General features: G+C 42.4%; 1 protein-coding gene and 1 long non-coding RNA gene across 9 annotated transcripts in view; one reads left to right on the top strand and one right to left on the bottom strand.

Moving 5' to 3' along the window:
* HIVEP1 (HIVEP zinc finger 1) overlaps positions 1–10793 on the top strand; it is an 83550-nt gene extending 72757 nt beyond the window's left edge. For all 8 annotated transcript variants that reach the window (XM_083449253.1, XM_083449254.1, XM_083449251.1 and 5 more), the window contains 2 exons: positions 7291–7805; positions 8995–10793. In XM_083449253.1, coding sequence (XP_083305379.1) covers positions 7291–7805; positions 8995–10188 — 1709 coding nt within the window. In that variant the 3' untranslated portion in view covers positions 10189–10793. The remainder of the gene's footprint in view (positions 1–7290; positions 7806–8994) is intronic.
* On the bottom strand, positions 1003–19868 carry LOC310681761. The gene is made up of 3 exons (XR_014513593.1): positions 19506–19868; positions 2059–2137; positions 1003–1148 (listed from the first exon to the last, which is right to left on the bottom strand). It is a non-coding gene; the product is annotated as an uncharacterized lncRNA (long non-coding RNA).
* Between the last annotated feature and the right edge of the window lie 1315 nt (positions 19869–21183).

Below are 21183 nucleotides of genomic sequence, written 5' to 3'. Positions count from 1 at the left end.
ACAACAGAACTCATGTTCATTATCTCTCAATTCAGCCAATATATTCTACACTTAATAATGTCGCCACGTACAGAGATTCAAAGGGAAGGGAGTAGAATTAACATCTGAACAGATCCTATGCATTTCACTTACTGTTCAGTTATTGGAGCAGATACAAATGGATTGTGTCCCCACAACATATTAGAGGGACTATGCACTATGGAATATGTGTATCAATTGGCTCATTATACTGGGCCTCAGCCTTTTAGTGCCAGTAGTCTGATTACATCCATGTAAAACTCTAGAGGAATACATTAGCCAGATTTGCAGATAATTATCTTATTTATTCACAAGCCCCAAATAAGGTGGTGGAATTCTCAGTTAACAGAATTGAATGGGCTTAGCTGTTTCTGGCTGCAGATTTGTTTGCTTTTAGGAGATGGAGAGGAGGGAGGGGATACTGATTTTGAATTATCCTTTGTGGGTTTGTTGTTGTTTTTTTTAACTTCCCTACTAGTAAAGAACTAGCATAAAAGGATAAGTCTCAATCTCCAAGGTAGTAGATTTTCTTTCTTTCTTGGGGGAGCATTCAAAAATTACATTGTCCACCTTAAGTCTTGAGTTGTATGGTCTACTCATCCACTTCATGTAGACCAGGCACTCTTCATCTGCAATGATTTCTGTAGGATTTACTGTGCACTGAATTTTAATTGGAGAACTGGCACAATCCCCAGAATGCTGGAGAAGAATAGAGTATGTAAGAGGATACATGTCGCATCACATTTTTGTTTGGGTGGTTATATAAACGGCACAGTTCCTATCTGTGAAAAATGCATTCTAATTCATTCAAATAAATTATATTGTCATAACGATGGGGTATGAACATCAAAATTATTACATGGCTGTAATAAAAGATGCTCAGGCCTGCATTATTTTGTTGACCTTTTTTAAATTTAATAAATAAAATAAGGACATTAAAATTAGGTTTGCATTCTAAACCAACTTTCAACCAAGGTATGGCTTAGCACAATTTGTAAATGTTTAGGCCTCCAGGGTGGAGACATTGACCACTCTGTTCCTCCTTAGTTGTCTTGCTATTGCACTGTGCTGAGATAAGCCATGCCTTGGTTTAGAGTGTCATCTGAATCCAGGCTTGTGGTTTAGGTCTCCTGGACAATAAACCAAGAACAAACCATGGGTACAGTGTGTAGTCAGTTTGGTCCGTGCTTTTGTCAGTATGATATATGATACCTTTGCTTCTGTTCTGGGGGTATATCCCCCCCCTTTAAAGTATTTTTCTGATTTGTCTTAAATGTTTTATTGTGGAGTGGTGTATGTTATTTGAAAGAGGCAGAAGGGGTAAAAGATTAATGTACTTGATCTTTCTTGGCAGCCAATAGCAGAGTGAATTGATGTGAATTCAGTTCTTAAAGATGTAGGAGAGGTGTTCTCTTGATTGGCATAACTTCTTAGTGCACTCAGCTATTTTTACCTTTTTACAGTGCAAAATGAACTTTCTTTTATTGAAATAAGTAATAGGGCAACAGTCATGCTTTGTAATTTGACAATTAATTTATGGGCCCTTCAATTACGAGGTTCAGCACAAATAAGGCAGCAACAATAGCAGGTAACTGGGAGGGAGGAGTGTGTGTGTGTGAAATGGAGAACTCAGTGAGGCAAGAAGAGAGGGGACAGCACAATAGATCAGGCAGTGGAAGAGGAGACACCCAACGGACGATGGACACTCCTATGCTCAAGAACAGCAACACATTGTTTACATTAATGTTTGTCACTTTCAACATTTTTCTCTGATTCCCAGGTTGTAGACAAAATGATGAAGGGCCATAAAATAATACTTCCCATATATTTTAAAACTCCTGCTGGGCCAATTGGATTTTTGCTGTACTGTATTGATCATTAGGCTTTTTTTTTTAGCTTAAGAAATTGTAAATGTCAAATGATACTGTACTCCACTTGACAGAGTAGATAGTTGTGCTACAGAACTATGAGACTGCTGTATAACTCTCCATATTTTTTTAATGGTTTGGGGACTTCCTGTGAGATTTGAAGGGGAAATACTTGTGCCTGTATACTGTTGTATCCCAAGGTGTCAGGTGCAAGCAGCTGTTCCTCCTTGGCTACAGTGCCACTACAATACCTGTAGTTTAAAACAAATGGACAAACCACAGAAGCAGTGCATTCTGAAAAGTATCCCACTAGGCACTTTCATGACTCCGCAAGTAGACCTCTACCTTAAAGGGAAAAAATACTAGCTTCCTTCTCAAGTTTGCTGTGTTAGATATTGGAGGGCTTGCAGTGGTCACAATTTGACAATATGAGGATCTTGATCATAGTTAGAGCTTTCCCACTGTAAGCTATGGAATGGCTTTTTGCTCTCAAAGTTCTTTGTTCGCAGCCAACCATCTGATTCTGCTGCACATGCAATTCTCTGAATTGCTGCCAGTATTTTTATTGAGCCAATTATAGTTTAAAGTATCCTGGAAGCTTTTAGACCTCCTGCTATACCTCATCATCATAGTGGATGAAAATGTTAATAATTTTGCTTTATTAAAATACACTGATACATAAAACTCTTGAGTATCTCCTTTCTCGAGTTCTAACCCAGTAGCAAAATATTGGGTTGACTGGAACAGACTGCAGTTAAAACCATAATAGAAATTAAAACAACCGTATCAACTTGTCTCCAACACACTCGGATTTCTGTTGTTTGATTTTCACTGCCAAAGGCAGTGTAGTGTAATAGCTTTAATTCTAAACTTGGTAGGTTGCACAGAATTTGAATGTGAGTTTGCCAGAGACAGATTGCAGAAGGGGCCAAATATAGCTTGTGGAGAGCATTTATGTGAAGCTCTTTTAACAACACTTCTACCAGTTCCATTTATTTTCCATGAGGCGTCTCAGCACTATATGAATTGGGGATTTATGGCAACTGGGCTGGGTGGATTGTGGCAGTGTTCTTTGTTTGTTTTTGGATTTGCCACCATTTGGGTATTGGCGAATACCACTTAGTTTCACCTTTTATGTTCCAAATCACTCTTGCATCTTTCATCTCCTAATCCAAAGAATGCCCTTTACGCCCAAAATACAGGGCTACTATGTTTGGAATGCTGGCTTCTGAACTATGCTGTCAGACCAGGTGAACCATTCAGTGTGACATACTTCAGCTTAGGGATATCAGTTTTCACAGTGCTGGCCCAAGTTTTCATTATGTGTTCCTCTAAATTAGGTGATTAACGCCCCAATCCTATGTACATTTTTGAGGGGGAATGTCCTGTTTGGTAGAACTTGACATTCTTCAATGTAAGTATGTTAAGGATCGCGGCTTAAAGGCGCTTATCAAGGAAACTGATTTCCTAATGTTTAGGGCAGAGCTGTCAAACATAAGGCCCAGGAGACTTAGCAGGCCCTTTTAGTGTCCCTATTGTGGTCCACAAGACCTCTATAGATTTATTGCAGGGATAGGAAGCTAGGGGCAATGGTCTGACCTTCAAAGAGCTGCTGCTACATCATACCTCAACATTGCTGCCGCCCCCTAAAATTGTCAGCACAGGAGTATGGAATCAGCCATTCTCTTGCATTTTGGCCAAGAAGGAAGGATGTGGCCAGTGGAGGAGAACTGAATGATGGGAACTGGCAGGATATGAAGGCAGCTGTATTTTTTGCATGTAAATGCATTTGGGAAGGCAATCAGTGACATTATGAGAAGGGGGTTCAAGTTATAAGAGTTGCCAGTGGGTGTACAGGCCTGGAGGAGGAGCTACTGGCATCTCGAGGTAGCAGCAATAAATTAACAAAAGGACTTCGGCAGTTAAACAAAACCCTCTGACCAGGTTTTTTAAAAAAATATGTATGTATAAAGATGGACTCTAAATCAACAGAATATGATCCTTATTATTTGTTCTTTATAAGATAATCTTGTGCAGCAGCAGAGAACTGGCAGTACAGGGGTACCTCGGGTTACAAACACCTTGGGTTACAGACTCTGCTAACCCGGAAGTAGTACCTTGGGTTAAGAACTTTGCCCCATGATGAGAACAGAAATGGTGGCACGACGGCAGCAGGAAGCCCCATTAGCTAAAGTGGTACCTCAGGTTATGAACGGTTTCAGGTTAAGAATGGACCTCCAGAACAAATAAAGTTTGTAACCAGAGGTACCACTGTAGATCATCCTGTTTATTTGTAGCTTTAGTAATAGCCTATGCTATGGATATGGGGTATGCTGCAATTCCCCACCAAGACAGTTATGTAGGGAGATCTGTATCTGCCAGGTGCTCAGACAGCGGTGGAGGAGACTAAGGGCTTGGGTTGTTTAATGCAGGCCTGCACTGAGCAGTCAGTAGGGAATCATTCAAACAACTCCTTTTTATGAAAAAGAGTTTCTGCAGCTATCAAGCCCTTTATTTATTATCATTTCAAGGTGAACATCAAAGCCTATTAATCATCAGGGGCTTTTAGGTTTTTCCAATCTGGGCTTCCCCAGCAGATGTCAGTATAAGTCTGTGATGCAATAAAGATAATAATATCAAAATAAATAATTTGGTTAGTAGGCTTTAAAAGTAAGTGTAATCTTAAGTGGTTAGGTATATTCAATTATGTGTATGAAAGAAAAGACTCCTGTATTACCAAAACCAGTCTCTAGAATAGACATGGCTGCCAAAGTATCCATTCTGAGATTCCAAAAGGCCTGCTTTGAAAACCTAAAACAATGGATGAGAAGATCTTTCCATGACAGTAGATGTTTTTTATACTAGAGGATATGAAGACATACCAACTTATTTACAATCAGCTAAATTGGGCGTTACACCATGTCCAGTTCTATCTCCGCAAAGGATAGTGTCCAAAATTGATGCCGTTGTTGCTGGTGCTAATGTGACTGCTGAATAAGTTTCTTTGACTTATTCTTCTGGAAGTTTGTCATCATTGCCCCTTATTTAAAAATGTGTACTTTATACTAAACATAAATAAAACCCTTATCCTTATCCATAAGCTCATGATCTTGACCATGCTGATTGGGACCAGCAACTTATGGAGGGCACTATGTTGGGTCTAAATAATATAGATCCAACTAAATGAAGGAGTGGGGGGTTGTGGAGAGAATACGCTTTGTGATGTTCCTTGACTAGCCAGTTGTATTTGGGTGGGTATATCAGGACTAAACATAGGACTGCCATTTTTTACTTTTCCATTGCCTGATCCTTCTTTTGTATTGTTCACAGCTCTTTGCTGTTCAGTCAAGTGTTTTGCAGTAGACATGTTTTTTACCAATACAGAATGAAATCGTTCTTGGTAGCTGCACACCTTAATTTTGATATTCTGTACTTAATTTTATGTTTTAATGGCTATATAAAATGAGGGTAACGGTGTTTTAAAAGTTTTTATTCCACTTCCATGGGGTTTTTAAATTTAAAAAATAGCATGCCACAATTTACTGAGGTTTGCAAAGAGTCTTAATACAGAATAAAGCTTTGTGACCTTTATCAAAATAGTTGAAAAATGTAAGCGACATGAGTACTGTACTACACCATTTGCTTTATCCATTTGTATACGTACCATATCTTGTCAGTCTTTGCTAATGCTTAACAGAAGCCGGTAATGTTTTGCTGATAATTTTAAGCAGAATGCTTTTAGCTCTGCTGTAAGGGTTGCTTTGGTAGTGGGAAGGGAAGAAAAGGCTTCAAAGTCTTCGAACACCATTATTAGCAGCTTATTATAGACATCAGTGGAAACACCTGCAGCAAGAAGAGAGCTTCACAACTTACTGCTGCCCAACAGTGCTGCATTTAAAGGATTATTCTTATTTTCAGAATTGTCATGGCAGATACAAGCAGCAATATATGTAAAGGTCATTTCATCATTTCAGATGATTTAGAATTAGGTTTGTGAGCAATAAGTAGCCGTTTCTCAATTGTGCAGGATCCGTGTGTCTTTCCCCCCAGCTGTTGTAATTTAACTTCCCTCCTAGCTAATTCAAATTGAAATATTTTATCATTCCTTCTTGTTTTCTCCAAGCAACCAAGTAGAATGTTGCTGTACTTAATGTGTTGATTTGTCAGTTGAATGCAGTCACATGTTACACTGTGGAGGACAAGCAATTTAAATGAAACTTCTTGTTCTGGGTTGTAATTTGCAACACCTGTAGAAAATCACATTTAAGATAACGTACAACACTCCCATCATTTACATATCCATATTTTATGGTCTCTTAAAAGTCACTAGAATAGATTTGTGAGTGGTTCCTGTATAGAATGAGCTTGAGCACCTGGGAACTATAAAAACTTACAGCTAGAATTAAGGTGTTTGAGGTTTCTTTCTTTCTTGGTAAAGTGAGGTTTAAATTTTAAAAGTCGTAGGGGAGAAAAGTACACATTGAAACCTGTGCTTAATTCTTTTCCTACTTGAAATCTATAAGTTCCTGGCCTTCGGGTGTGAAAGCATTTCTGCTGTGTGATCAAAGTTCTCAGTCTGCTTTCCTTAGTAACTTTTCTGTTAACAGCAGTAGATTGTAAGAAGTTCTTTACATTTCAGATAGTTCAGCAAAAAAAAGATAGAAAGATAGAAAAACATGGGATATGAAGCTGGGATATGAACCAACCAGACTTTTGCTGTAAACCACGATCTCTCATTCATACATTATGATAGGCCATGGCTTGTGGAAAGTGAAGCTGATCAGCATAGAAGCCTTTTTTCCAACCACCCAGGAGGAGGAAGACCAAGAAAGAGGGCTTTTCTTGGGCTTGTTCCAGCTCATGCATATAAGGGAGCTAAAACATGATGTGCAGAAATTATATTCACAAATGCACGAGTGCAAACCTGTTAGGGGTGTGCACAGACCACAGACTTTGGACCCCTGTTCAGTACTTTGGGAAACAGCCCATCTCAGTCCAAGGCACTGTGGGTTTGTTTGATCCAGCCTGGCCTCAGAGTCTGTCCCTGGGGAAACAAGGCTTTGCCCTCTCCTCTGCCCCCCTCCAATTTGTTACTAGGAAATACTAATTTAATACTAATACTGTTTTCCTTTTGGCAGACATGAATGAAATTTGCAGTCAAAGTAGCTTCTCCAAGGTTGGCAAAGCCTGTCAGATTATAGACAATTAGGTTCAGGGGTTTTGTGCTGGGCACTTTTAATTATTTTTTTAAGGGGTCTAATAGCAGATGAGCTTCTACTGAATGGGGTGACTAATGGTGTAAGAGCACTAACATGCAGTTAATTTGGGAAATGGAAAAAACTACATCCTCTTTTCAAACATTACTAGGCTCTAAATGTGTGCATTTAATTTTGCCCTCTCATAGGTGAAAAGCAGCGGCTGGGTTATGATCGGTCCGGATTTGATGCAGAGGATTCGGAAGGGCCAGATGACGATGACAATGATAACGAAGATGATGACGAAGACAGCCAAGCTGAATCCGTTATATCTGCCACTCCCTCCGTGTCAGCCAGCCCACAACATCACCCATCTAGAAATGTTTCTCAGGAGATCTCAAGCGCCGATGAAGAAATCAGAATTGCAGATTGCTTTGCTGGGGTTCACACAGACTCTATGGATGGGCTGCCCAAAGCACTTCTCACAAAGATGACGGTACTTAGTACAGTGCAGTCGGACTGCAGGAGCTCAGGGCCACTGGTTACAGCTGTCCCCGGAGAAGCAAACGAAGGAAATGTGCAAGACAGAGCAACAAGCACAGATCCTGCTGTCTCCTCTGAGACAGTTCCCAAGTCTCCATGCCATCAGATGTACGTGGACTACCCAGAAGAAGCATTGGGAAGTTCTGCTGTTGCTCCTACTGTTACGACAGTAACTTCCAAGGTGAGCAGATAATTCAGTTCACTTGTGTTAGGTGTAATCTGTACACCAATTGCACAAAGTATAGAATTAACTCAAACCCTGCAAAAGACCCAACCAGATGCCCATATGGGATGCTCACAAGCAGGACATGAGCACAACAGGGCTCTCCTTACAGCTGATCCTCAGAAACTGGTATTCAGAGACATACCACCTCCAACAGTGGAGGCAGAACATAGCCATCATGGCTAGTAGCCATTGGTAGAGTAACACACATGCTTCATGTAGAGCAGATTAACACACACACTTCCAAGTTCATTGCTGGGAGGCAAATAATGCTACCCGTGTTCTTGTCTGTTAAGTACATTGGCCTAGAAGGATTTCAGTGAAAATGGGCTGCACAATTCAATTTATTCTGTGCTTTAGCCATGGACCGTTGGCACAGTGAATTTAATGGGATTTAGTCTCCCAATAAATACACTGCTGTGACTGCATGTGACTCTTTGTTGTAGAACTATATAGCCATGTGTATTTTACATAAATATCTCTATATATGTATAAATACTCAGAAACTACTATTCAGCCGGGCTTTACCCATGCTTGGAAACAGAGCTTCCCCATTGCCAGCAATAGAAGGGGAAAGTGTCTGAATTTTGTCATAGCTAGCAATGCAAAGAATCACGAGCGTGCAAAGCTATACCATATAGAAGTACTTTTAAAGCTGCTCAGTAGCCGCATGACCTATGTGACTCTCTGGAAATCAAATGCACTGAAATAGCACATTCTGGTTGACTTGTAATTTTTTTTAACAATAGTAGAATATTAGCAAACTTATCTCTTTTAGAGAAGAGGTTTTTGAGCTGTGTTGGGATGGAGGAAGGGAGAGAATGGTTTGGGCCTTCCTGTATTTAACTTGAAACAAAGGCGGCTCTACTTTAGCCAATAGAGGAAGCATTCTGGGCTGCCAAGGGCAAAGAATGCCTCAAATGTTCAAAGCAGAAGAGCCACAAATGGAACTAAAACACAGGACACCCAGCAGAATCTGTCAAAAATAATCAACCCGCAGCACTTAGGGAGGAGTGTTTTTTAGCGGATGCCCAACTCTCCTGTGGTTGGCTGCTTTCACATTTTAAGAAATAAAGCTAGACAATGTTGAACTGGCTGTATCTTCTTATTGCTGGCTTTAAAAATATTATTCTTTTTGTTACACTAGAGCACAACTTCTACAAGACTTCCTTCTCCACCCGTTGACCGGAGTACACAAACCTCCACGGTTGTTCCTTCAATGGCCTCGCCTTTCCCAGAGATGCAACCGCCGCAGAAGCCCGAGGAGCATCAGCAACAGATCATGAAATCAGCACCTCCTCAGACTCACCTGTTTAGCCACCTCCCTTTGCACTCGCAGCAACAAACCAAGACCCCTTACGGGATGATTCCAGTGGGGGGAATCCATGTGGTACCTGCTGGCTTGGCCACATACTCGACTTTCCTCCCCATTCAGGCTGGGCCGGTACAGCTCACTATTCCCGCCGTGAGCGTGATCCACAGAACTACAAGTGCACTTGGCGACCCAGCATGTGCAATGTCCGGCACTGCAAATCATCTCAGCGTTGCTGAAGTGAACAGCGTTGTTCCTTGCATCCCAATAGGCCAGATCAATGTACCGGGGATCCAGAGCCTGAGCGCACCAACCCTGCAGCCTCTCCCGTCGTTGAGCATGGAGACGGTGAACATCTTAGGCCTGACGAACACCAACATCACTCCGCAAATACACCCTTCGGGATTAACGCTGAATGCCGTAGGCCTACAAGTGTTGACTGCAAACCCTTCCCCTCAGAGCAACTCAAGCCCTCAGACGCACATTCCAGGTCTGCAAATATTAAACATAGCACTGCCGACTTTAATCCCTTCGGTCAGCCCTGTGACTGCAGATGGGCAGGGCATTCCAGAAACACCAGCTTCTAGTAGCAAGGCCTCCGAAACTCCTCCACATCAGGGTCCTGCGAGTGTCGCTGGCGATGCTGCTGCTGCTCCAGTCACCAGTGCTACATCATCTCAGGTGGGACCCGCCGACCAGCAGTATAGCATTGAAAGTCATTTGGAGGCTGATCCTTCAAGCGGGTACCAACGGCACGATAGCCCGGGTAAACTGGACACTGAAAAGCCTGACTCACAGAGTCATACAAAACCAAAGTGCAATATCAATTCTGTTCAGGTCGAACAGGCTTCTGCTTCAGAGCCTCCTATGAAGGTGAATTCTGACGTTTTACCCAATTGCCCCAGACATCGGACTGTCTCTCTAGATAGACAAGCGCATAGGCGGAAAGGGTTGCCCGAGAGGCAAAATACTGTGGAGTTTAGTGACGGCAGCAGCGACGATGAGGACAGACTTATAATAGAAACCTAGGGTTTTTTGGTTTTACGTTGGGTTGTGTGTGCGTGTGTGTGTTTGTTTGTTTTTCGTTTTTTTTAAAGTAACACTTACAGGTTTTCTTGCAAACCTCTCTTTTACTTAAAGCACATTTTTTTTCTGACACAAACTCATTACTAATCTTTGTGCAATCATGAATTTTTGACCAATAATTGTTGTTTCTTGTCAGCTCCGGCCATTTTTGTACATGTTGTATAGACAATTGTGCCTTTTTTTGGAGTTTTATGTTTAGAATACTGTACAGATTGTCAAAATTATATATATATTATATGTATATTAAAACCAAGTAGTTACTTGTGTTTCGTAAGTAAAACAAAATAAATAAAAAATATCTTACGTCGGATGAAATAAATGATTAAATTATATGTTGCACTGTTAAATGTAAATTTTTATGGCTGTGGGGCGAAGTTTGTGTGTACAGATTTGAGTATGTACAACTCCATATTTATTGTATCCATATTAGTCTTGGGGAAAGGGTCTGTCCATCTTTCTTGTGTATGACTTTAGCTTTACACTTAAAAACAAACTCCCGTATCTGTGTTATTGAATTATTTCAGTAAAATTTTTGTTTACTGACTTTATCACTGCTCAAGTTGTGCCTTCTTCACGCAAGTGAGCCAGCAAGAAAAAATCAACTTCCCACTTAGAGGCCCCCCCCCCCCACATTAGGTTATTTAAAAGCTTTAGAAAATGGATGAACTGTCTATTAGCAGTGGTTTCAGTAGCGGCATTTTTCCTTCTTTCCACCATTTTTTTTTTAAAAAAAAACATTCACAAGGAACAAGTGTTCCTTTTCTTGTAAGGGACATAAGTCTCCTAATTTTCATATTTGAGGTACTGGTTCTTTAAGTAAAATTAAAGCTATTTTTGATTGAAGCCTGCCAGTCACAAGAAAGCATATTTACATTTGTGACTATGAAAAAAACTTCGTGTTATTTTTCTTATGTTTGCTGTCAAACAGAAGCATAAAGCCATGTTTTATTAAATTAAAATATGGTTTAGAAAGAAAAGAACAGCTTTTGTGTCTCACTTTTTTCATTCACAAGAGTAAATGAAAACCATGTTGCTGCAGCCTTTTTTTTTTTCAGTTGCTAATCTTCTCAAGATCCCCCTGTAGTTTCCAAAGAGCCTTTCACAGGTGAATATTTTAGACAATAAGAATGTATTTCCTTTTTGAAAGCACTTTTTATTTCATTCAGCGATGCAAGTCAGTAGGAAGCATGTACTCCCACCAACTTTTTATCCCAGAAGGAGCAGACAGTGAATAGTCATCGCATAGATTTGTAGACTGCAGGTGGGGGGGAGGAGTCTTTCTATATCATATATTACATAACCTTTGTGAATTGCTAAAGATGATAAGGGAAATCTGCCACTAATGCCTAATCTTTGATTATCCTAGAAACTGCAGTTACAGCCTCTCGCCTTTGTGAAATAAAGTTGGAAATTTCATGAAGAGCAACAGCAGCAACACTTTTCACCAAAAATGCATCACAGTTGAGGCCATAAGATGCAGGCTAATTACACACATGCAAGAAAGTGATGCCTGGCTGCAACTGAGGTCTGAAAATGCAGGTCTAAAACCAGTCGAAGGGTACCCCCAATGTGTGATCATTCTTTTTTAGGAGTGAACCCATTCCAGCACTTGTTGAACATTGAAACAGAAGAATTTCTCTCTTGCATGGATTTAGTTTCATGCATGCAGCCTTTGGTCCCTAGCTTAATTCTATTCCCATAGCTCCAGCAGTCATGCATTACTTGCAGTGCTTAAAATATGTAGGAAACCCCCATCTTCAAAGTAAGGGAGGAGGAAGAAAGATGGTAGAGAAATGTGACTGTGCTTGCATTTTAATGAGAAGCCACTTCTCAAACCAATCCTTTGAAATCCACACTTCTCCCAATTTTGTGATGTAGTTCTCCAGCCAAACAATGTGCACAAAAATACAGAGACTCGGGGCAGTAAAATGCATATATTTGTGTAAATAACAAACAAAATGCATTACATTTGTGAAAAATCATCTTTTAATGGATATATTGCTATATTAGTTAAAACTGCATATAAAAACTTGTTTACTGGGAGAAATTTGCACTAAAATGCTGACTACTTTTCATGATGGTTTCTTTCAAAAATCAGGAATTGCTTTGGAAATGTGGAGCAACAAATTTTAGGTTGGAGAAATTAGGAACTCATCTACCCCTACCTGTGTGAATCATCTAACATCAAAAATCCAGTGGAACTGCCTTTTATCTGGATGCTCTGGACTCTTACCAGATGTTTAGATTTTTAAAAAGAACCACCACTAATTTCCCAGGATTACACTAATATGGGTCTGTCTGGGGGCAGACAGCAAGGTTTGGCCAGCAAGTTGTGAATAACTCTGATGCAGCTGAGTGTAGAAATATTCACACAGAGATTCCCTCTGAAGCGAAAAAGGGAAAAGATGCTGCATTCCTAAAGTTCACTCAGGGAAGGAAAAGCCTATCTCGAGATGAGTTCATTAGCCAGGCATGCTTAGCTTGATTTTGTAATACAAGGTTTGTTTTGGTCAAGAAGGTCAAATGTTAAGGCTTGTTTGATTCACCGCTGCTGCAAAGAGATAAGTAACCTTAGTTTGTACGAAGTCACTTGTATCACAAGAAGGTGCTGCTTTTGTCATAATGACTTAACGTTTTTATTATTAATTTTACTTGCATGTTGCTTCTTTTTACAAAATGTAAAGCGACTTACAATATAGTACAAATATTAAAACCAGTATCAAGCTTAAACAAAGCAAAAGCTAAAAACATTTTTTTAATAAATAAAAGCAATCTAGCATATCCCGTCCACTAAAAGAAGCCACAATATCTAAACTCTCCTAAAGGCCTAAAGCCTGACTGAAAAGAGATGTTTTTGCTTAGCATCTAACAGTAGCCAATGACTCCCTAAAGAGAGCATTCTAGAACCAGGGAGCCACCACTGAAAAGGCCTACTTTTGTGCTGCCACCCTCTGGACCTCCCTCAGGGCAGATGGAGAAACACCTCAAATAAAAGGAAGATTGCAATTCTGGAGGGATTGTGTTGAGCAAACAGCTTGACGTTTTAGCTGCTGTTCTCCTAGTTGTTGCCTTGCTTTTGCTGTATTATTGCATATTGTGTTTGTTGTTATCTTGATTGGTAACTTTTAATTGTGCAGTTTCATTTTCTTAGGCATTTTCTATAGAAAGGCAGGGCAGAAAGTGAGCATGCATGGAGCCTAATCTGCAAGGGAGCATAATTTGGGAGGTGGAACAGGACGTATCCTAGTAGTGCCAAAGTGAAGGCCAAATCCTTAGCTTATGATTTTCTTAACATTTGGGAGCACAAGTAAATCCAGATGATTCTTAACTTTGAATGTGATAGGAGTATTAAACGGAACGGTGTTTGATCCTAGAATATTAATGGACATAGGATCTGCCTAAATAGTTATGTTAGAGCAATAGGACCATCACCCCCTCCCACTGATGCACCCTGTCCGTCCGTCCCCCCACATATGCTCCAGATAGGGAAAAACTGCACTTATAGAACCAGTGACTTAGTGCAACATTGAATACAACCCACAGACAGCAAAATGTGGTCGTTTATGATTCAGGCCTTGTGCATCTAACTTCCTGCTGGGAGCCCCTTGTTCCTCACTTCTTTGTGCCTATATGTTAGGAATTTGTTCTCCATTCATAATTTGTCAACTCATTTTTTTTTTGGTCAACTTATTTTACCAATAAGACATGACTGTCTTGAGAAACATGAGACCCGATCAGTTCAGATGGTGTGAGATCAAAAGTATATGTTTCTTTGGTGTTTCTTATATTCCCGACCCCATCTGCTGATCTCAAATATCATTAGAGGTTTGGATCCAGAGGCAGTCATTCTTAGAGCTGAGCCACTGAAATAATTGGTCATTCAAAAAAGCTCAGCACAAACCAAACCTCTGCCCCCGCAAACCTTTAAAGAAGCACCGCAGTAGCAGCTCTCATGTAAATGTACTCTTTTTTAATAAGATCCCCTGCAGCACTCAAGAAACTAGCAGCTGCTTGGGGAGCAGAGGTTCCTTCTAAATTCATTCATGGAGTTGCAGGCTTGAGTGTGAACATTTGGGAGAGAATTATTTTTAAAACTTTCAAAACACAAAGCTCCAGAAAGCATCCAAGCCAGAAGAATTAGTTTAAGTCTAAAGCTGGAGATACAGTCTGGAATACATGTGTGTCGTTTCCCCCTCTCTCAAATTTGGAGAAACCAGTTAATATGGTGGCATTGTTGCTTTTTGTCTGTTTTTCGTGGCACAATTTAGTGGTAATAGTAGAAATCATCTACTAGGGATGGGGGAGAAATTTGCTTCAGGTCACCTTTAAAGGTGAACTTACTTAATTTGCTCTCTTCCAAAACGACATGAACTGAAAGCAGTTTTCTAAGACTGGAAAAATGAGAAACAGAGAGAAAAACTGAATCCCCCCCCCCACTCCACCGGCCTTCCTCAGCTTCTGCATCAGTCTGGTCCTTTGTGAAGGGCCTCCTCCTTCCCTATGGACCATTTCAGGTGTCAAGATGGGCAGAGGGTGCCCTCCTGGTAATTCCTCCACTCGGCAGCATGGAGGAGAGTGCAGTCTCTCTTGCAGCTCCCAAAATGTGAAATTCTCTCCCCACAGAGGTGCATCAAGCATCCTTGTTAAATAGTTTCTGTCATTTGCTAAGATGCAACTTTCTACCCTGGTTCTTAACAGCTAAAGAGTTCTGTGGGGCAACCTCTGTTGTCTGATGCATAGTCTTTCATTTGTTTTAAATTATTTTGTTGGATTTTATGAGATGATATGGTGGTAATCTGCCCTGGTATCTGGGAGTTACCTGGGAAGAGGAACGGATTATTAAACCAGCTCTGTGAGGGGAATAGAGGTCTCCTAAGAACTCTCAGCATCCTTACCAAGGTACTACAACTCCCAGGATTCTTTGGGGCAAACCATGACTATTTGGAATGGTATGATACTGCCCTAAATGTATAGTGCAGGTGGGGTCTGAAGTCATGTGCCTGAAGTTCAGCATGGAGGGTGCCTGTCTAATAGCAGTTGGGAAGGAGCACCACAAGTTTGGGGCACAGTACTGAATGCACGGTGAGCAGCCAGAACCCTGTGACTGGTCAATTGCTTCTGGGGTGGTGGTGGTGCGGCATCAAAGAGACCAAAGCCCTGCTTTTTTATTTACATATTTATCTCTTTAAAAAATAATAATCATAAAGTGGCTGACAGCTAGGATAATGAAATATAATCAGTACAAACCAGATGGCAACAGGCAGCATACACCCAAAATAAACAAGTCAGCATTAGCAGACAATCATAAAAAGCCTTCTGGACTTTTTTTTTTAAAGTTTCAAAGTGTGTTCTAAAAAAGAATAAAAAGGACAAAGACTGCTTGGAGGGGTGGAGGCAGACTGGGATCAGGACAGCAGACCCCAGACTGCCCTATATATGTTCAGTAGAAGGCTTTTTAATCAGTCCAAGCATGCAATCAGGGACTCTGCAAAACAGCAAACAAACAAACAAACAAACGGGGTCCTAATTGCATCCATCCAGTTTATACACCTGTAGGGTCTGCAATGTCTACGAACATCTTCAACAAGATTAGGGGTTTGGAAGGGCTGTTGCTGTAATCTGACACATGCACACTGCACATCTATGTTCAATATTCCTAGACTACTTGCCGGAGCAGGACTAGCACTGGAAATTAATCCCTTTAAAACCACATATGTACAGAACTTCCATCAGGCTCCCTATGGATCCCTGCCCATTACCAGTTAGTGTGAGCAAAAGAGCCACAATGGGGGCTTATAAACACCTAGGGCTATCCAAGAAGGAACTGCGAACTTCTTCAAAATGCACTGAAGTGAAAAAACAAACAAACAGACAGAGGGAAGGGGAGGATTATTTCAGGGGGATTAGAAGGTCAAAGGCCTCCAGGAGAAAAGCAAACCAGAATCCATGCAAAGCCATTACCACAAGATCAACCAGACAGACAAATCGGAGGGCTCATTCCTGGTCTGTTTTGGATGATATTTAGCTCTGGGACAGAACGTTCCCTGCCTCATGGACAGACACTGGAGATCATCCTCTCCATGATGTGTCCCATCAGTACACAGTGTCCCCTGGATCTTCTTGCAGGTCTGGGCAATTTGTGACCCACCTAGCTGCATGGTGGCCAGCAACAATGTGTTGTGGCCAAATAGCGTAGAGCATCTACTTTGCAAGGTCCCAGGTCTCTAGCATCTCTAAGTAGGGCTGGGAAAAACCCAGTTTGAAATCCCGGCGAGCAGCTGCAGGTCAGTGCGGATAATACCAACCTAGGTGACTCATGGTAAGGCAGCTTCTGTTTTAAAACATTCCCTTCTGTTTGGTATGGCATCAATAACTGGGTTGTACCTGGCATCCACTGGTCTTCGGTTGGGATCCGCTACAGGCTCCCAGCCTGATCTAAGGTGCAATTTGACAGCAGCACTAGCACCATACAATTTTATGGTAGAAGGTAATCCCCAGATGCATGTTTGGGTTAAAGAAGGTTCCCAGGGTCTGTGGCAAATGACTGATTAACCAGAAGACATATAACTGCTGCTAAAAGAGGAGGTGGAGGCTCAGTGAGCAGATTATTCTGCCAGCTTGTCAGATGATGTCACCATCCCCCGTGACAAGCCTTTTTAATGTACTTTAGCACTCTCCAAAGTGCCTTACTCTAAAGTATTATGATTAATTGCATTTACCGTATATTGCACCCTTCCTCCAAGGAGTTCACGACAGTATACACTAGCTCTTCCCTTTTTCATTTTTACATCAACCCTGCGTGTTATGGTCAGCCAGAGGGATAGTGACTGGCCTGAAATCACTGTGAGCTTCATGGCTGAGTGGGGATTTAAATCTGGGTCTCTGCAGTCCTAGTCCAACTCTCGAACCATACTACCTCTCAAAAGTTGCTGGATTTCAGTGGGTCTCCTCTGAATATATTTTACATTGGATATCAGCCCTTGGCTATAAATACCCGGGGACCTATCAGATCCTCTCTCCCATCATCTGCTGAAATATGGGCAAGGCAAGAAGGCAGTGCCACACATCCCATCAATAAAAGTGCTATAAACAAATCCCACCGCTGCTGATGCACTCCCAAATTCTAGCTTGCATTGACTCCGTTCCCTGTTTGCCAATATGAAAGTTTAGAGCAAAGCGCCACCGTGTGGCCTGATGTATTCACTAAAGCAGAGTCCCTTGAATAGCATCTTTTGATTTTTCTAGGCGTAATGTAATAGCAGGCACAGGCCTAAAAAAGAGAGAGCTCATAATGACAGGCAGCCTTACAATGCAAAAACAAAACAAAACCCACAAACCAACAACCCCCCCTCCTACAAACACATTTAAAAGAGGTATATGTTAATCAGCCCAAGGCCTGGTTGAAAAGGAATGTTTTTGCCTGGCGCCTAAAGGTATATAATGAATAATAATAGTCCAGGAACATCTGGAGAGCCAGCCTTGCTCTACAACCATGTGAAAAGAAACAGCGGCTCTTGCATGCTGGTCTACCAGTGCAGAACTGCTGCTCTCTCCAGCCTCCTTTCTTCCCTATCTCCCTGCTGTGGGGGCAGAACTAGCTCTTTGCTTCCTGCAGCAAGCATGAGAGGCAGCACAGCCAAGGAGCGTGGAGGGGAAATACCAAGATAGGTTTCAGGGAAACCTCCCAACATAAATCCTGGCTACGCCCATGGACTCAAGGGCATCCAATGAAGCTGAATGTTGGAAGATTTAGGACAGTTAAAATGTTGCTGGAACCACCGGAGGGCAGAAGGCTCTTCTGCTCATGTTCACCTTGTTGGTTTCCCACAGGCATCTGACTGACCACTATAAGTACAGGATGTTGGACTGGGTAGGCAAGGGGCCTGATACTGCAGGCTATAGTCCTGTTCTTATACAAAGAGGTATATCATCCTTTTGTCTGTGGTCCTGGAGGAATGCAATTAGCATTAAAGAGATATCACCCAAGAATGCATGCGTGGGAAGAAACATACTTGCTGGCAAGGAAACACAGTATTACATCTGGGGTTTTCAAAGGCTGAGCAGATAGCTTCAGAACAACATGGTGCCTTATCAGCACACTGGCATGGAATAAACATGGTATATGAGTGAGTGAGTGAGTGAGTGAGTGTCAATTTCCTTCCCCCCCCCCAACCACCACTCCCTGCCACCCCTTCCATCTTTCCATAAACACATTTATTTGGCTAAGTTCTGGTGATGCCAACCTTTCTCTGGTAAGCCCCATCCTTTAAATACTTGCGACACAAGCAGGTATTCAGCTAATGATGCAAACACAGTGATGGAGGAAGGTTTTCTGCTTCACCCCGCAATCTTAAAAGGCACAGGAGCTCCACAGAGTGTGGTCGGGAGGGAGGAGTGCAGATGGAGAGCGATAAATGCAGGTTACAGGTTACAGAATGACAGCAGTTGTACCAAATTTTTAAAGATACTAATATAGAGCCATCAATAGCTCTTGACATGCAATGATAGATAAGGCCCTAAGAACTTGACTCTCTCGTAAATAGATGTTTCATGCAGACCAAAAAGACATCTGAGGATCAGGAGGCCTGGGCTGCCTTGGATAAGCACCTTTCCAATAGTTTGCAATTTAGCAGCAATCACTTCACAGCAGAAAGCAGACCAGTTGGAGCCCACCTTTTTTCTTTTTCTTTATCCCCCGTATAAGAGAGGGAGAGATCACACACACACACACACACACACACACGATGGCACCTTCCAAAGATCAGGTATGTCAGGTCCCTGCCCCAACAGGTTTACAATCTAAAACAAGCACAGTGAAATGAAAGAGGGAGGGAAGCATGTGACTCCTTCAGTTGCCTGTGCTTAGGCTTAGTTACAACAGTGACAAGAGGGATAAGCCAAACCTGAACCATACATGCTATAATAAGCCCTTGTTTCCACACCTCTCCCGCCCCGTCGAAACAGTGGCCATTTTGCTCGCTCTGTGCAACGCAGCAACGCAGCTAAGCCCCGCAGGGCCTCCGCTTTTGGTTTCCCTTTCTATCTCTGCGTTTCTTTTGAATTCTGGAGCTTCCCGCTCTCCTTTTGTTTGCCTGAAAAGGCTCGAAATAATACACACGGTATTTTTGAAACCACTCTCATTCTTTCTTTCCCTCAAGTCAGGGGAACATTCATCCCCTCATAATTAGGGTGTCTGTCAGTCAGTCCTTTCCTCCCCACCCCCCCGGCCAATTGTCCCCCAATTGAAGCTCCTCTCTCACCTATTGTCTCCTTGCAGCACCTCTGTGAGGAGACTCGCGGGATTAGCGGGGCTTTGAAGTCGCTTCCCGGGCTCCAGGCCCGCCCTCGCGAGCAAGGCCGCACATGGGTATTCTTCCAACTTCAAACATCTGCGGAGCTCGGTACCTAATTACAGCCGTTGCCTTTGCAGGGCCTGAGCTTTTAAATGGCAGCGGGCCACGGCAGCCTACTTTTTTTTGGGGGGGGGGGGTCGGCCCGGCTTTCAAACGGTGAGCATCCCCCGAAAGTGATGCAAACTGACAAGACTATGGCACTTTGGAATGACCACATGGCCGAAGCTTTTGAGCAGCTGGCTCTCCAGCTGGAAATGGGGGTGGGGGGCAGTGGAGCACAATAGATTTGGGCTTTTGCCCACCATGCAAGAGAGCTTCGATTTCTTTGCCTCGTTTCCCCTATACATTGCCCCCCCCCCCATGCAATTTATCTTTTATTATCGCTATTATTACTATTGCATTTCTGCCCCACCCCCTGCCAGGGGCATAAGATGGCTTTCATATTTTTCTTCCTCCCTGTTTTATTCTCACAACGACCCTGTGAGGTGGGCTAGCTGCCCAGGGTCACTCAAGTGAGCTTCATGGCCGAAGGAGGGATTTGAACCCTGGTCTCCCAGGTCCTAGTCCAGCAGTCTTAACCACTACACTACACCAGCAATGTCAGGCTGCTGTTCAAAGCACAGGAGCAAGGGCTAAGGAGAGGAAAGGTGGCTGAAGTAGCTTCATTAAAAGCGGGGTGGGCGTGGGGGAAATAGCCATCTCTGGGCAACCAGATAACAATTTTAAAGTAAGGGATGCTCAGGGGTAATTAGGACTGTAGCCTTTCCATCAGTCTCTGCTGCTGCGTCCTTAACAGCCATGATTCTGCAGGAATTAGCAGGCCAAACTATTCTCATTGTTCTATGTTCAAGTTGCTAAGATCAAAAGAAGAGCCCCATTGAATCAGAGCAAAGGGCTCTTTAGGCCAGTATCCCCATTTCCCCCAGTGGCCAAACATTGTGGGCAGTCCACAATCATTTTATTCATTTTATTACCCCCCAGTTATTTATACCCTGTATTTCAGAATACAAATCCTTCCGAGCTTGTTAAAGCATGCACCATGCACACCTACACAGCCACAGCAACATGTAATAAGTCAGAAGGATTCTTCTGGTGGTTGTCAGTGGCCTTGTGGGATTGGAGCTAGAAGCGAAGGAGGCTTCTGGTGGGGAACCTGTGAGCCTCCAGATGCTGCAGGACTACATATCCCATCCCGCCCGCCCCGACCATTAACCATACTAGATGGGACTGATGGGAGCTGGAGTCCGACCACATCTGAAGCTGCCACAGGTTTTCCATCCCTGGGAGAAACTTTCTCAAACCAGTCTGCGACAAAGATTAAAGTTGCTCCCTTTTCTTCCCAGTCAGGTGATGGAAGCACAACTTGGGGGAGATGTGCGAGGCTCATGAAGAGGACTGGACTAGTTTGCAGGTCAGAGCTTCCCCATCCCTGCCCTATTGCTATGGAGGCAAAACAGGGTTATTGGAAAAGAAGGTAGTGGCCCCTACAAAATTTGAGGGTTCCTTAGGCATGCTGAAGTAGAGAACTTTGCAAATCAAAACAATACTTAAAAAACCCAGCTTCACAAGAACTTGTAACTTTACA

The sequence above is a fragment of the Podarcis tiliguerta genome, assembly GCF_965153285.1.
Source record: "Podarcis tiliguerta genome assembly, chromosome: 7".
In the NCBI taxonomy this organism is placed as follows: Eukaryota; Metazoa; Chordata; class Lepidosauria; order Squamata; family Lacertidae; genus Podarcis; species Podarcis tiliguerta.
This window is presented reverse-complemented; position numbering and strand designations above follow the sequence as displayed.